Source organism: Oreochromis niloticus, linkage group LG11 (assembly GCF_001858045.2).
Source record: "Oreochromis niloticus isolate F11D_XX linkage group LG11, O_niloticus_UMD_NMBU, whole genome shotgun sequence".
In the NCBI taxonomy this organism is placed as follows: Eukaryota; Metazoa; Chordata; class Actinopteri; order Cichliformes; family Cichlidae; genus Oreochromis; species Oreochromis niloticus.
The window spans coordinates 33,211,530-33,228,664 of record NC_031976.2 but is presented as its reverse complement, the minus strand read 5'-3'; the positions used below and the strand labels follow the sequence as shown (position 1 = coordinate 33,228,664).

General features: G+C 38.7%; 1 protein-coding gene across 1 annotated transcript in view; it reads left to right on the top strand.

Annotated features, from left to right (window-relative positions):
- The first annotated feature begins 1,411 nt into the window (after nt 1–1,411).
- glcci1b (glucocorticoid induced 1b) overlaps nt 1,412–17,135 on the top strand; it is a 28,005-nt gene continuing 12,281 nt past the window's right edge. The window contains 4 exon segments of the mRNA XM_019364456.2: nt 1,412–1,571; nt 1,751–2,020; nt 2,023–2,137; nt 10,711–10,859. Coding sequence (XP_019220001.1) covers nt 1,829–2,020; nt 2,023–2,137; nt 10,711–10,859 — 456 coding nt within the window. The 5' untranslated portion in view covers nt 1,412–1,571; nt 1,751–1,828.

The following is a 17,135-nucleotide window of genomic DNA, read 5'->3' as shown; positions in this document are numbered from 1 at the left end:
GCACTGCTGAATGGGGGTGTTTTTCCATAACCTTATATGGCTTATTTTTACATTATTATAGACGCAGTTAGCGTGGGTTTTCTGTCACATGCTCACTCTTTCTGTTCATTGAGTCACTCATTATTCTCCCATGGGAACTCACACAGAATCTGTGCATTCAGGAAGATGGTGAGAGAGAAAGAAAAAACAGTAGATTTTGAGCATCCTGATTTTCTGAACAAAAGCTTGCACACAAATAATCCCACTCCAAGTTGGCTGCTTTTCTGGAATTTTCACTTTTATGTTTCTAAACAGATGTAGTTTGGCCAGTTGTCGTGGAATAAAGATGTTTTGTCATCTGGAGCTGGCCTGAAGTTTGAGAGTGAGATTCTGCCATTGGAAAAACAACAGATGACCAACTGTCTCACCACACACATTCATTTGCCAAATATCTTTAAGCATAAAAGGAATTTGACCTGAGTCAAGTCACATAAGCAAGCTCTCAAGTCACTTATGCACAGTATCATTAACAGAGACAAGGAAATCGGGAGAGTAGGTGAAACAAGGTCAAGGCCGCTCAGTTGATTCATATAAATATATATATTTTTTTAAATCAAAAGATACAAACTTTCCAGTCCTCTGCAAAATTGAAATCAGAAACCGCTCAATAAATGAGATCAACAGGTATGGTGCTGCAGTGTTTAGCACTGTTTCCTCAAAGCAAGATGGTTCTGGATTAGTGGACAGTGCGCTAAATGAGGCTGGGATAAACTGGTTTGGTTTTACTTTATCAATGCAAAAAGCTGAGGATTTATTGTGGTTAGAACATTAAACAAATCGTTTGACAAACTAAATGATGTGAAGTAGCTCAATAAAGCAATACAATGTGACAAAATGTGTCGAAATGTCTTATCATATTGCCAGTTAGATAGAAAGTAGAACAAAAAAAATCTCGATTGCAAAACAATCTAAATACAATAAAATAAGGAGCTCAGTGAGTCATATAGGGACAACAGCTAATAAATGTAGGCATTGTGGTATGAGGTGGTCCAGATTTCCTGTAGAGCTGAAATTGATGACTAAGTTTTCACTGCCTGTAAAGATGTGCAAAAGGTTCCTGCGGTAAAAGCCATTCACCTCAGTGTGAAATTACACAAATTACATCTGAATCTGACAAAATAATGAATAATGTCATGAAGTGATTTTACAAGTTTGTATTAGTTCTAAGTTTTAATATTTATTTTGGAGCTATATGTAATTAACAAAAAAATGAATAATGTACTGATAAAGTATTTACAGATATAATTGGTTGAGAATCTAACCCATAGATAAATTTGGACCAATCAGCGTCATTACTGTACACCGCCAGTGTCCAATCATACGCTCGGAATTGAGCGTTGTGTTCCGCCCACAGGCAGCAGCCAGTAGTCTGGTAGAAAGAACTGTCATTTAGAGTGAGTGCACAGGATGGGGAAGACGCAGAGAGAGCTGGAAAACACGAATTAAACGTAATGAGAAGTATTACAAAACAGCTTTTAAAGTTGCCCATGTTGTGTTTGCAGCTTACGACGGCATTTGTTAGTATCTAACAGGTAAGTTTATCCCAGAATAATACGTATTTGACCTATTTTTTTCTTCGAACGAATGAGCTGATTTTTTTAAAGGAAGCTAACGTTTTTGTTTTTTGGTTTTGTTTTTTGCTAACAAGCTAATGTTTATCTTACCGCCCCCCCACCCATCCCATTCTCCCCACCACCATCTCCTTCTGCAGAAAAACAGCAACTTTGGCAGTACGTGTTTTTTGTTTTGTTTTTTTCACTACGATAAGAATTACAGTCACTTTGTGAGGATGTCAGCCCCCAGCAACTCGCTTCAGCAGCCGAGGGTCAGACGCAGCAATGCGGGCTCCCCCGGCTCCTTCAACAACAACAGCTGCCGTTTGCACCCCATCCGTGCCACTGTGCCCTACCAGCTCCTTCGTGCGGGTCAGAGCAGTCCCACGCGGCCACAGACCCTGTGCGGAGGAGCCACGAGCCACAGCCGGGGCTCCAGCCCCCCTCCAGTCCGACATTCATTTCAGGAAGTGCAAATGCTAAGCAAAGACTGTCCCCCGAAAATAAGGAGTCGTCCTGCCCCCCAGACTCTCCAGTTTCCAGAGGTAAAAACAAGATTTTCAGCAACTTTGCCTGTGCTGGGTCAACAAATGCTGACCACGTGCGTTTGATTCAGGATGACTTGTCTTGATAGCCCAACTTATGTTGTCACTGTGTGGTGTATAGTCATGCCATTAAATGTGCTAAAATGTGATCACATATTATTTTTTTGGGGTGGGTAACACCAAAGTCTGGAGTCAGGTTGGCACTTGCTTTGAAGGAGGTTTATGCATTAACTATTAAGCCTATCTTTAAGTGCAGTTAGGCAGTCATAAAGAGGCTGGAGCGAAATACTGGCTCCTTTATTTTATTTGCTCTTTTGAAAGGAGAGAATTGGCAGAAAGACCTGATCTTAGTTATAACAGCGGCCACGTCACTCCCAGGAGAAGCCACGCGAGAGAAATGGTCAGGTGTTGCTTAGACTGACTCTCACTCCATACATAGATGCACGTACTCTGAACATATGCTAAACCTCACCATGCTGCCTTGCACATGGATAGCAGAGCCTGGCCTTATGTTGTTTCATGTCATGCCCAGCTGATCTTTGGAAGAGATATGGAGATACAGTGAAGGAGCATGTGAAAGTTTAGGCAGCTCCCAGTGCTTCACTGACTAAACCTTATTTAAGTGGCTGCTTCTCCTGCCAAATATCGACCCTGTGGCCGGTTTTCTGTAGCAGTATGCTTTCACAGGCCAGCAGTGCACTTTTTCTTCTTTGCTGAAAGAATACTACTTTTTCTGTAGCCCCCGTGTTTTTGTAGAAAACACACTCCTAACCACGCTCTGTCAAGCTAGAGTTTGAAACACACTGTGATAAGAAAGGCCTGCTTTTTCTGTATATTAAGGCGAAACAGGCTCATTCTACTTAGACTACTCCTGCCTCAGCAGCTGGAGCAGTGTTACTTCCATTTGTCAAATCCTAATAGATTTTCCCTCTTACCTTTAACGAAATGGGTGCCCTCTTTTCTCAATGCAGCACAATAGTTATTATGGAGTAGTGTGTGGAATTTAATGTTTGTGACGTGCTTCACATTCCTCAGTTCTTTGAATGAGATGACCTCCAGCCTTGACTAGTGTAGCATGCAAGGCAGGAAACTAAGTCTCTTCAATAACAACTGAGTGGGCAGCTTTACCAAGCACGGTGAATTTCACCTGAGTTGGTGTTGATTCCCTGCTCTGTTGGCATGCCATGCATACCTCGGTCCTCTGAGAGAGTCAACCTCTAACCCAGACTAGTGTCCCATGTCAGTGGTGAGGATGATGGAGGCTTGACCCTCGTTCATGGATGTGACCCCACAGTACAAACACGCCTGAGAGGCGTCAGATGACAAGTACTATGGGCCACATCAGCGAGTGGTCTCATGGTTCCTGAAAGTGAAAAATGTGGCATATAGATCAATTTAAAGGTGGAAAAACAATTGAAACAAATAACTGACAAGATTCCCCAGAATGACTTATTGATCATTAAAATAAAAATATGACACAAAGATGCCTTTCACTTACAAAATTGTGATTGTAAACTGTCAAGCAGACAGATTGAAATGAATGAAGTTAATCAGCCCATCATTCATGAGTCAAATCATTTTTTGTGTCAGGCAAAGTTTCCTCCGGGCATTGGCTGATTTGTCAGGTCCCATATGCAGCTTTTTTCTTTTCCCCCCCAATTACTGGTATACTTATTTTTAAAAAATCGTGTAAAACAAATTTTGGCTCTGATGCAGCCGCCTCTCTGTGGTCTACAGTAATGTCCCGCCCCGAGCTAGCGGAGTTGTGCATTAATGTTGAAGTTGTGTGACCTACCTCATTAGTGACAAGAATGCAGAGTTTCCCTGTTATGTTAGAAATGCTTCACCAATGCAGTATTTTACATTGACCATAGATATATTTGCATTCTTTTAACGACCTCCAGGGGGCAATAACTGTGGTTCCAAATAGAATTGCGCTTCTATAAATGTCTATGGAAAAACTGCTCTCCTTCCTGACCTCAGTAAATACTTTCCTGATGAGTTTATGGGCTCAGCCACCTGTTTCAGATCACAATGAATCAAGCATTAAGTATTTTTTTTTTTTTATTTTTTTTTTTTTAGCAAATTTTGGTTAAGTGTCAGAAGGATTATCCAGGATGTCCTCACTGGCTAACAACTCCGGTTGACAAGGCTTTGTGCGAGTAGTGTCACAGTCAGATTCACCCCCTTGCTATTTTCACCAGGTTTCTAAATACCAGGATAACAAAGGTGAAAACACTCAACATGAGCTAGAGAAATTTACAGATTAATGGGTCATATCACAATTAACATCTAGCTGAACTTTCCCACATGAGCACTAAGAAGTTCAGATTCGCGATAAACTCCATTTGGACTTATTCCAATTTTGGTGACACAAATTATATTGTCGTCAAGCAAAACAACTGTCAGTCCTGAGTACTCTGTCTTTATCCTACCTGCTCCCCTGTAATTGCGGGTGGGCGGGGCAACCTGAGCCTCACCTCTGGGGCAACCTGAGCCTCACCTCCAGGGCAAGTCTAGCACAGAGGCAGCATGGCCAGAAATGATGCAAAATTAATGTTGTTGCTGTTTCTTGAACGTCCATCTGTGTTCATGGATCCCCAAAGCAACAACGGACCCCCTCCCAGCAGATTGTTAGCTAGCATTACCCAGCATGCTGGTCAGTGGTGTAATTTTATTTTTAATTGTAAAAGTACAGTTATTAGTGTTCTCTGTGAAAAATATGGGCCAAGGGTTAATAATTGTTTTCCATATGATTGTGACTACACCCCCCCATTTAAAACAGCAAGATTGCGACAGTGATAATACTCTAGTCGTTGCTTCAGCACCGTCCATCACTAACCAGTGGGCAGTCGTTACATTTACAATCTTTGCATGTAGTCTGCAGTGATCCTGAAAGTCTAGTTTATACACGGCATAGTCGGTGTGTTGAAGCTTTGGCAGTTTATAGTCTGATTTCTTTTTCACAGCTCACGTCTCCTACAGCTGCACTTTATGTCCTTCTCCTTTACCTTAAGCCAGTTCTTAGCCCTGTTGCATAAAATATCAATAGAAATTCTTGCTCTTCAGTGTCCTGGACATGATTGTAAAGTACAAAATGTACAGTGTAAAAACATGGTGTCAAGCATGCAGCCTAGGCCAGACCCTGTCCACCAGTGAGTCCAGTTTGCCCCCTGAATGGGTTTGAACTCCAGGTTTTTGTTTGTTTTGTTTTTATGAAATAAAGTGCATCATTATTATTTTTGTGGTAATCCCAGCCTTACTATATAAAATGTATGGAAAGTGTTTGTAGGCCTAGAGATAATTTTTTTTCTTAAATCATGAAAGTGTGAAATACTGTCCATGTGAATACTGTCCATATTTATTTCCACTGATCAGCAAATTCTAATCACAGTTGACTCAATAAGACATCCCAGTCATCTGTTTTGAAAATGGAACTTTAATTTAAAAAATTATTTTAAGAGATGGGGTTAAGCTTGACTTTCACTTTGGCTTATAGTTTCACATTTCAGAAAGTACTTCTTTAAAGGGGGGTAATGTTTGCAGGTGTTTTCCAGTACAGTGCATTTATTGGTCCGGAATACTTAGAGTGAATGTGGATGCCCTGTGGCACTAAAGTTAGTTTTCCACGAGGTTAATAAAGAGATGCTACTGTAGAACTGTCACATTCTGACACAAGCTTACCTCTGCCTGGAAAACACGATTTACAAACACAAGATCTACTGTGCTGTTTTGTTGTTGTTGTTTATTATTTTTTTTATATATATCAGAATTTTTGCGTGTATACAAAATTTTAACATGCTTTTTGGCAATTTACTCAAACCTAAAAATAAATTTTTCATTCATCCAATGTCCAAATGCAAAATATATAGCCTTCTGCTAAGTTAGGTAACAGACTTTTTGCTTTGCAGACTAGTCAGGCTTTCACGTACAGTCATCCCCATGCAAAGGTCCCTTTTAAGCCAGGAAAAGCCCTCAATATGAGCAAAAATTGTTCATTTTATCTTTTATTGCTGCAGCCCAGTGTGATTTGACTACAGCAAAAGTCTGTGCAGTGTATAATTTCTCATACACTGTAGTACTTTGAACCCACTCATAGACATAATGCTTGCCATTTGGTGGAAAACTCAGTCCAAAGTGGCTTACAGTGCCACGGGTGTGGTGATGGACTTTGGTTCACATGATTTAGATCTTAGCCTGATGATGGTGGACAGAGTTAAGAGTATTATATTTCACCTTATGACCTTTTAGGTTCACCAACATGACATCATCTTTTACCACACTGTCCCCACAATGAAAGTCAAAGTGCCAGCTGTGCTGAAATGGCCCTGCTTCATTGTCAGCTATTCAAACTGCAGAGTAGGACCAAATGTGAAAATGAATGTGGTCTGAATCAGTGGACTGTAGCATAACTGCACTGTTTCCTGTACTTTCATCTCTATGCATGTGACATTTTGAAACACCTGGAAGTTTACCCTTAACTTTGATCTAAAGTTTGCTCATTCTTAAGTCCACACACATAAATGGGGGATTTGTTAGCACATACGTTCTTCATTCACTGAGATGCATTCAAACCTGTTCATACTCGCTTGTTGTGAAAGATGCCCACCGGACTCGGACATGAATAATGTTTATATGAATGTATATGAATTTATTTTAATATTTTTTTTTTTTTTTATTTTTTTTTATGCTAACAAGCAATTTCTCAGCCTGCAAAGACAAACACAGCTACAAACTCTGACAATCACAATAAATTTTATCATTTATTTTGTATGAAATGGCAGCGCATGCTCAAATGCTCGATTTCAAAATTGTCATAGGCCCTCACCCTTTAAGCTAGATGCCTTGGCTTTAGTAATGATCAGATACTGGTGTTAAATTATTAACCTCTGGTTCCCCTCTCTTCCTCACAGTGAGAAACATTCTTTTATGTAAGATAACATAAGGTTCATCTTAAATATTGCGTTAAATATTTTCTAGTTTTGTAAAATACAATGTGATGCATATATTTAACAATATAAATTTTTACTTTATTTAGAAAAATTGTGAAAATTAAAAAAAATGTGTTGGTGTTATTTACCAAATTTGTATTTGCAGAAGTTTTGTTTAAATAAGCATCTACTGCATACTGCTGTCATATGTAGTCATGCTAATTTCTTATTTTTGTGCACAACTTCACACATAAGCACCAGATATGAACCAGACAGCAACACGTTCTGTTATCTTAAATGTAACTAGGCTTCTCTGAAAATAATACACTGGGCCAATGCCCTTTTAGCCAAACTATCATGCTGGTGTGGCGAGTGTAATCAAAAACAAAAACCCATCCAAACTGCTGCCACTTTGCTGTTAATGTCCTCCATTATATATTAGTTTCCCTGCTAGCTGGACTTGAAATGTTGTCACCTGATCCAGCGGGTTGTTTTGTTTTTGTGTTTTTATTATTATTTTTCAGGATTGCACCGCCATCCGATCAATGTGTCCTAAATGTTACGTCACTTTGAGAATTTCTGGCACACAATTATACAATTTTTGCTTCCTCAATACAATCAGAACATGTAGTCTGCAGTGATCCTGAAAGTCTAGATGTTTTTTGGCCGTGATGTTTTTGGAACAGGACGTTGAATTAGGACTGGGTGATATGGGGGGAAAAAATGTTATCGCAAAAAAATGTTTTAATGTCAGTGGATATATCAAGATATAAAATGAAATCACTTAGGAGTGTAAAAAAAAAAAAAAAAAAAAAAAAAAAAATTTTTTTACTCCTAAGTGAAAATGTGTGAAGCTGAACATGATAAATGTACTGTTGATCTCCATACAGCTGCATTTTAAATACACAACATAACTGTATATAATAAACTAAAATCTTAACTCTGGCCATTCAAAACCTTCAAGTACTGAACTTTTCAAGACTGTACATACAGAAGAGCATTACTTTGTTTACACACAGCAATGAATACATTAGCCCACCATTAGCTTAGTTCTCATTTTTAGTGTTTTAAAGACTTCTTTAATTCCATTTATCCTTTTATAACTGTTTTTACACATGTAGGGTTTTTGGATATATATTAGCTTAGGGCTGTGCAGTTAAGTGATTATTTTTATTTATTTATTTTTTCCCTCTCATTATGATTGACGCTAAATCTCTGGTATCATGTGAATATTGACGCTGTCGTCTTGCTTTCCGGCACCCTACACTTTTTTTTTTTTTTTTTTTTTTTTTTTTTTTTTTTTTCCCTTTTTTCCCTTTTTTTTGTGCCCTGAAATCTCAGATTTACTCTCCACCAGGGTGCTTTGTTTGTTTTTTATTTTATTTATTTATTTATTTAATTTATTTTTAACATAAACTAGTTTGCTTTAATCAGGCAGGTAAATCAATTTAACTGTTCATTTAAAATAAATCTTCTGTCTGAAAGACACATTTGTTAGCTAAATGTGTATTTTTTTTTTTTCTCTCATCTACTTATAATTGTGTTACATAAAGGTGCTGCTATTGCAGCATATAGATACTTTATATTTGCCAAGTATTTGGGATTATTTGCCATAATTGAGCAGCACTGCATTAACTAATTAACTGGTTGTAGCTTAGGTCTTAAAAACCCCCCAAAACAAAATACCCCCCCCCCCCCCATGCTTATGTCCAGTACAAGGTTATCCATTATCCTTGTTATCTACGTCCAAGTTGAGAATAAGATTTTAGCTGGTGCCTCAAAATGATTAAAAAAAATTTCTAAAAAGGAAAACTCTGAGCGCATTTTGCTTTTCAAACTCAACTAAATTTTTTGAATTAATTGATGTCAGTCTAAAAATTGACAACATGGTAAAGTCAGTGTATTTTCACTTTTGATACATGTAGGCACTTTCAGTAGATTTGCCATATTAACTTGGATTAAGCCTAGTTCTTCCATTACAAGGGTTTCTAAACTAGGACTAGGCTTAAACCGTGTCTAAGAAACTGACTCTGTCTCTATTTAAGCCTGGTCCCAATAGGAAAACGTATTGATTTATTCTTAAAATGCACTGGCCTGAGAGGGTCTCGAGTTGTCTTTTGTTTTGTCTTATTTTGCCAATTTGCTATCATATGACCTAGAAAACCTGCCAATCATCACGCTAAAGGAGTAGAAATGTAGATCATACTAAATTAACCAAATTTTCTCTTCAACCAGTCTCACGCATCCTCTTGCAATCCTGGGGCGAACAGTTCTCCTATACTTTGCAAAAGAGAACTACATGTTTGTTATCACATTTGCCTTACAGCTAATAATTCACCATCCTGGAAATGCAAAGACTTCATCACAGCTTGCTGTTTGCACTGTGAAGGGAAGTTCTTATTAAAATTCAACCTGAAAATATTTCTTTAATTTGACATACACTTACTTTACCCATGAAAAAAATCAGCAGATAGACTGCTTTGATGCCTTGGCTTCTTTCATACTGTTTCTTTTTTCTCATCAGGAGATTATTCTAGTCTGGCAAGTGGAGAGATGATGGAAAATAACTACAATCCCAGTTTTGAGAGCACTGGCTTGGACTATATCAATATTGATAGAAAATTTAGCCTGCTTCCTTTGTCTAGAATGCTTCAGGGAATTTTTACTGTAGCCCAGTAAGCTTACTTAGGCAATACCTTTGGGTGGGTAGGCCTGTGTATTCTGCGAACAAAGAGCAACAATGAACGGCTGTGTAGTTCTAGTAGGAGAGAGGTGCCTCATGGAGATAGTTTAGTCTGTGTGTCTGTTGGAAAGGCCCTTGCCCTAGCCTGCTCAGGCAAGGAATAAAGTAAACAAGCATATTTCCTGCTCATCGTTCTGTTCCTTTAGTCTGCCTTTGATATGGGAATGAAAGAATGCACACTTGCTTTTTTTTTTTTTAGAAATTACTACAAGTAAAATTGAGGCTAATAAATGTAACACAGTCTCTAAACACTCGAGCTAATATCTTTACATGTTTTTTTTGTTTTTAACTGTGTGTCACTGCAAGAATGCAGAGTGGATGCAGGCAGTATTGATGTGCATTGTGGTTGTTTATGAGTTCTTATGTGGGTGGCGTGTGCTTAACTGCTCCAGCTCATAGCAGATTATTCTCATAATGTCAGACACTGCTTTAAATTTGCCCCAGGCCTCAGGTCGCAAGCCTGCTCTTTGCTCTGCTGTAACACATCACACTGTCCATACTTTCAAAACTAGAAGATATTGGTACACAAACTCATTTGGTTAATTGAAGCCATGTTGTATTACATTGCTTGTCATTTTTGTTTTGAGCTTGCTTTTTTATAAGCAAAGCAGTATGTTTTGATTATAACTGATGTCGATTTACATGCTCCTTTATTTCTAGATAAAAATGTAACTACTGGGTTTGGTTTGTCATTCATGTTCCTGGTTGCATTTGTGCAGTAAGTGATTTGTTACACTAAAATATTAGCTTTCCAGTTGAAACTTATCAACACACTCAGCAAGGAAGAGTCAAAAGATGCCTCAGGGTGTTTGGCAGTATTGCACATCATGACATGTACTGATGCCAGCGTGCATACGTGTGTGCCTAATTCTGTTTCTTTGTTCTTTCTAACTTTACAGCAGAAAGATCCAAATTACAGGTGAGGAATTCGAGTGCCATTCGACGGGCTTCTTCCTTGGACGCCATCACAGGGCCATACCTCACTGGCCAGTGGCCTCGGGACTCCCATGGACCCTACCCTTCCTGCATGAAAGACAAAGCCACACAGGTACACAGTGTTCAGAAAATCCTACCTTGGCTGTAGGCCTGCAGGGGTTGACTCAACCTAACTCTTTTCAACACTAATCTTTAACCTTTACGCAATGTTGGCGTGCATTTAATCAACCTTTAAGCCTAGTGATTGGAGAGTTCCTGCCAAAATTAACTCTGGGTGTTGTAGTTAATGTCTCTCTGGACATTTTTCTTTTAAAAATGTATTGCACAGTTTTCTCTGGAAACAAGGAGCTGCCCAAAGTAACTCCCTGAACTTTGGAAATCAATTCTGTAATAAATCTGGAAATATTTGTATAATTTTCTAATGTTCTGTCGTATATGCTGTTACAGTGGTAGATATTCAAATGAAACATGGGCAACTTTTCAAAAGATTTTGACATATGTACAAGTTATTCTTGTGAGTTTAAAGCTCAGGCTTTAGCTCTTTTTCTGTTGTTGAATGTCAAAGACAGCTTTGTATGTGGCCACTGCATTTGTTGTAACAACTGTGATTACATCACAATCCCATTTACACTGGAGTTTTTGACTCTTTGCAGTCATCTTCTAAGTCATAGGGGATACAGTAGAGGAAAAAAATCACTACGGGCAGAGAAGAAGTCAACATAGGAAAGAAATCAGTAGCTGACGTTTTTTTAACTGATGCATCATAACTCAGTATTAAGCATCTGCAGCGTTACATTTTGCGTGCACATGCAATGTTAGGTGGTGAAAGAGTCTTTAATGTTTGGAAAAGTTGAGTCAAAATACTGCATTTAAGTGGAGATGCACAATGATTACTTGCCCCAATAATATCTGTCTAAATGAGTGTGGTTTATGGCCATTTAAAGTTATTTTTACAGTTGACTGGAAAATAAAGACATAAAATATTATAATCTTATTTTAAGGCCACTTTGTCAACCATGAGGCTAGGAGGGCTTTTCAAATTAATGATATTTCCCCGCAAATAATTGCAGCCGTGAGTACCAAAACTATTTTTTGGTTTCTTTCATAGTTTCTGTCATAGTGCTTGGTGCTGGCCAAAGACTTTTGTTATATTAATCTGGTTGTTGAAGTCTGGAGTCTGCTGCCAATGTAGGCCTAACGGAGTTGTGTGAATAGTCTGAAATTCCCCAAAAGCACAAGATTTTAATGCATTATAACACTTCATAAGACGTATGTATGGATTCCACATTGAATCTGACCACAGTATTCCTGGATAACTGCCCACACATAATCAGCTACTAATCTTGCCATGTGACTGAGTGTTAAATGTAGTTTCACTCAAAGAGCCTTTTTTTGTAGGGGGAGGGTTTCTGTTATGAAAGAATATTGAATATGTATGATCATGACAAGGGCTGCTCTCCTCTGTGCTAACAGAAGCCTTTCATGTGTCTGAATGAAGACCGCCGAGGCTCATTTACATGGGCTTCATCCCTTTAACCCCTCATTCTCCTTGCATTTCTTTGTGTGTAGGCTGAGGAAGTGGTGAGTGGGTCCTACGAAGTTTCTTGAGCCGGCTGTGTGCAAAGTAAACATCTCTAATTACAGGGTTCCTGTGCATTCTGGACAGACTGGACAAGAATGGAAAGTCAATTTGATAGTGATTGGATCTTGACAAATGTTAATAAATGGACCCATCTTTTAGACTTAGTGGGGTTTTTTAACCATTCTGTGATGTTTGCCTTGGTTTTAACCATATTTACCTGTAAAAATCTGATTGAAGTAGGCTAAAATAAAAATCCAATTTAAGATTTGTCTTTAGAAGCTGTGGAAAAAAATGGAAAACATTTTAGATGTTTTCGAATTCTTAAATGCACAACCATCCCCAAAGGATAGTCAGAGACCACTTCCTGTTAACAAGTTGTGCCTGGCCCCAGCTCTTTTTATGAGACAACAACAGGAGCAAGCAGCACACAAAGGATCCACAGACTCTTTTGTTGTGCATTGCACAAGTTCAAGTCAGCCTCTCCTTTGAGCTGTAATTCAGCCCTGCATGGAGGTGAAGTTGTTTGCACCTGTCCCCCAGGCTATGACTGAAGCGAGGAGAAATCCCACTGCTTACCACCTGGCCCTCGTGGCTACACGGCCCGCCTGCCTTTTGTGTGGGAGTTTAGGAGCAGAGGGCCCATACATATGCTAATCACTGTTCCGGGACAGGGCTGCGTGCTCTAGGCCCTGTGGTTACAGAACACAGAGAATGTCTGTATGAAGATTAGGATCCTGACACACCAAGGCAACCTCAATGAACTAGCACAAAGACAAAACTGATCAGTTTGTGTTGCCTCATGTCTTCTATTAAAAGTTGCACTTTGCACACAGTGCAGGAGCCGATGGCCAGCTGACCGCTGATATGTGTGCACATTCTGGGCCTACGTGACAGGAAAAGACTCATTAGCATTATGTGTAATTGAAAATGTACAACACAAGCTGTTGTACTATTTTCATATCCCTGTGAATTAGCCCAGAGGACATCGTTAACAGCTTCATATGAATTTTAGCTTCTTTCTTTCACCGAGACTTCACATGTACATGGTAGACATGGACGTAGCCATTGTGATATCACCCGCTGGCATTTTGCATCTGCCATTTTGTTTTTTGATGTAACGTGGAGCGTGGATGCTAAGTTATAAACTAAGGCTAACAAACTTGGTTAGCAATCAGCGTCCATAAAGTGTGAAGGTGCAACACACACACATACATCTTCCAATTAGTGATAAGTAACAGACTAATGAAACTACAATTTCATTAATCAAAACTGAAAAACAAACCAACACAATAAATACAGGTGCAAGCATCCTGAAGTTATAAAAGACATAACTATACATAGAGGCAAAACTATTTTTTTGTAGAGACTTTTTAACGGTCTGATTATTAGGAATGTGCATTATCTTCAAATATTTGATTAATCATTCAGTTATTATTATTATTTTTTTTTTTTTTCTGTGAAAATGTATACTTTCCCGTGTTTACCAGTGACAGGCTATAATGTGCTGCTACTGCCCGATGCACTCGCTGCCAGAACGAGTGTCGATGAACTTACTTTTTGTGACCGGTTGTTGTTTCGTTAAACTTTAGTCGCACAGTTTCTACTCTGTAATTAGAAAATGACCAAAGCCAAATACAAAAGCTGTTGAAGCTCTCTGTAGAAGGAAAACAAGTTCCACCACAGACTCCACCAGTTAAAGCTAGCATTGAATTGCAGTTCTGTAGAAACTGGTGAAAATTAAATGGTATTTTTGCTTGAAATCTCACTCCCTAATGGGATTGGCTCACTTTGGGAGCAAGCCTCAAAGGACCGTTAAAAGAAATGCTTTCTCGTGCTTTGAGGTGGCTTAATGTTAACATGCATCCAACTTCTGCCTTGGTGTACAAAGGCTTTTCGACAGAAACATGTGCTAGAGTGCTTTATTGGATGTTATCTCATACCACGTTTTAATCAGTAACTTTTTTCCATGTTTGCCTCCTAGACGGTTAATGTAAACTGATGTCTCTTGTAGTGATTTTGATTTACTGACTCATAAAGTCAACTCGCCCAGTCAGAGAACATGGTCTCTGCATCTCTAAAATGTACCAAATTATAGCAGCGGCACTTTGCTCGCATGTCTCGGCATGTAATCTAAACAAAACAGCACAAATTCCACTGTGATTCTATTGAAGCCCAGTCATTATTTCCTGCTTTGGAACAGAGCTGGATTCTTGAGGATGTTGCCTGCATGTAACCCTTTGGGTGGGATTCACAATAGGAAGCGAGCTGCAGGCTGCAGTAACAGTTGGGTTTTATCTGTAGAGCATTACATTATCAGGCACCACACCTGGCACACAGCTCAGGCTTGGAAGTCGGAGCTGAAACGATAAAAGGCCCTCTGAGGTAAATAAAGGTGGGTATTCTTGTTAACACATTGTTTGAGAGGAACAGAGTCAATAAAGAGAGGCAGCCTGTGGTTTTTGTAACTGCCATATCTTATGATTTCCCTGGGGAAGTTAAATTGCAAATTAAGATATCAAACAATGATGATATTGTGACCTCACTGTGTCATCTTTTGGCCCACTGACAAATAATAAGCTTTCTTTAGGATTAACAAAAATAAAATAATCATGGGCTCATGTAGGAGGCCTCTGATGTTGAAAACAGTGTTGAACTTGTGAACTCGCTTACATTTGTTTGTTAGCCAACATTTAAACATTTGCTCAACAATGAGGGCTCTAGCTTCAGGCCAACTTCTCACCTAAGTGTCATCATTTTTACTGCAAGCTGTTTTTCCTGTACTGAAGGTTGCTGTCGTCACAGCACTTTGTTGCCACCCCTGTTCAACACAAATCAGAATGAAGGTGATTTAAGCCTCAAGAAGATGAAGGAACAAATATCTGGCTGTCCTGACCAGGGGATTCAGTTTTTCAGCCTGCCAGCATGTTTTCCTTTGATACTGTTTAAATGACCATAACTGAAGTAATAAAAATTAACACCAAACTGTGCATTATAACTAATGAATAAGTATAACTAATGAAAAATGCAAAATAATTATCATTCCCATGAAACTGTACCTTGAAGTGCCAAAAAAAGAATTGCAGATTTCACAAGCTACAGGTCCTCCTTGACATCATATAACATCTGTGAGAACTTAGTTTTTCCTCGAGTCCAAAGCTCCACACAGTCTCTGTGCCCTTTCTAACCAATCTGCATTCTGCATGAACAGATTACGCTGCAGCATCAAGTCCCTCAGTGTTTGGCAGAGGCATCAAACGGCACAAGCGAATCCATAGCCCATGCACAAAATGTTAATGCTAAAGGCTAGCTACACATCTGCCAAGCACAGTGGTCCCTTTTATGAGAGCACAAGTGCTCATTTAATCCGCTGTCCTTTTCTCAGGCAACCGGCACCAGCGAGCCAGCGCAAACGACTTCACGGGTGTTCCTCATTATTCACAGTGTGATATTCCATATCATAGGGCAAGGCTTGTGCGTTAGTTGGAAAAGCCATAGAGGGTTTTCTGTTTATGTGGGGTCAAACATAAGGCAGTGTGAAGACACTGACATTTAAGTTGCTTCGTACTACTGTGCTGTCGATAAAACGTCAGCTGTTTGAGGACCAGAGGCTGTGTTGATATGCATAATCAGGAGGAAGTATGTGGTTTCAAACAGCCATATAAAACATCCTCAGTCGGTTTCTGTTTTTGCATTAATTTGCATAACTTAACTGTTTTCTTGTTTCCGCTAAACATATCTGAAAGACTTGTTCAATGACACAGAAATGCTTGTGTGCTCTCCTGTCGGGAATGTTTTGTATACGTTTAGGGGGAAAAAAAAAAAAAAAAAAATTGGCTTACTGATGATACAAAACTTCTCTGTAGACTCATTGATCTGGTATAGGCCGGGCATTGTACAGCACAGCTGTAGCAAATCTGTATTTTACAGAGGCCAAGAAACTTGTAAATTTTCATGACTAAATGTGAGGACGTGGAAACCATGTAAATGCCTTTTGTTGGTGACAATGTTGTGTCTTTGGTAGGTTTCTGGTTTTTGGACTAGATTTAAGCACCTTATAATCTGTGTTCCTGTAGTCTGCAAGTAATAAAGTGAATTTAGTCCCCTGCCACTGATTTGGAGTATTTACCTTAAGTCAGCTTAGTAATGGAAGCAGTCAAACATGCTATGACTTTAGTTTTGCCTTTTGAATATAACAGTTTCCTCAGGGATGATATCTCATGACTGTTTTGCTGACTTTCATTGATTCCAGATTTTCAACTTTAATTTTAAACACATGGCAATAATTACTGCTTTTAGCAAGCATCTTTCTCAACTGCTTATCTAAACATTTGACCTTTTTTTTTTTTTTTTTTTTTTTAAAGTTATTTATTTATTTATTTTGTTGTAGCGCATATCCTGAGTGACTTCACAATGAGGGGATTTATTACCTAATCATTGTGTTTGGTTAGGTTTTAAGAGAGCTCTTTGTGTGAGCTTGTATTTCCTTACCTCTCCTGCATGAGCATTTGATTCTTGTTTCTTGTGCATATGTATAAATGCAGTTTGGTGAAAGTATGTATTCTGTATATGTGAATGTCTTTGTTCACATATATCATTTATAGCAGTTTAATGCACATTTAAGTAATATAAATAAAAATCTATTGTTTGGTTAATTTAACCATTTAGCTGCATATTTCGCGCAGTGACACATAATCAGATGGTCTGCAGGTCGTTATATCAAGAATTTATTAGATGCATATAAATATAAAGATATTCAGTACTTAAGCAGTTATATTACATTGTTTGAAACCCTGAAGATGCTGATTT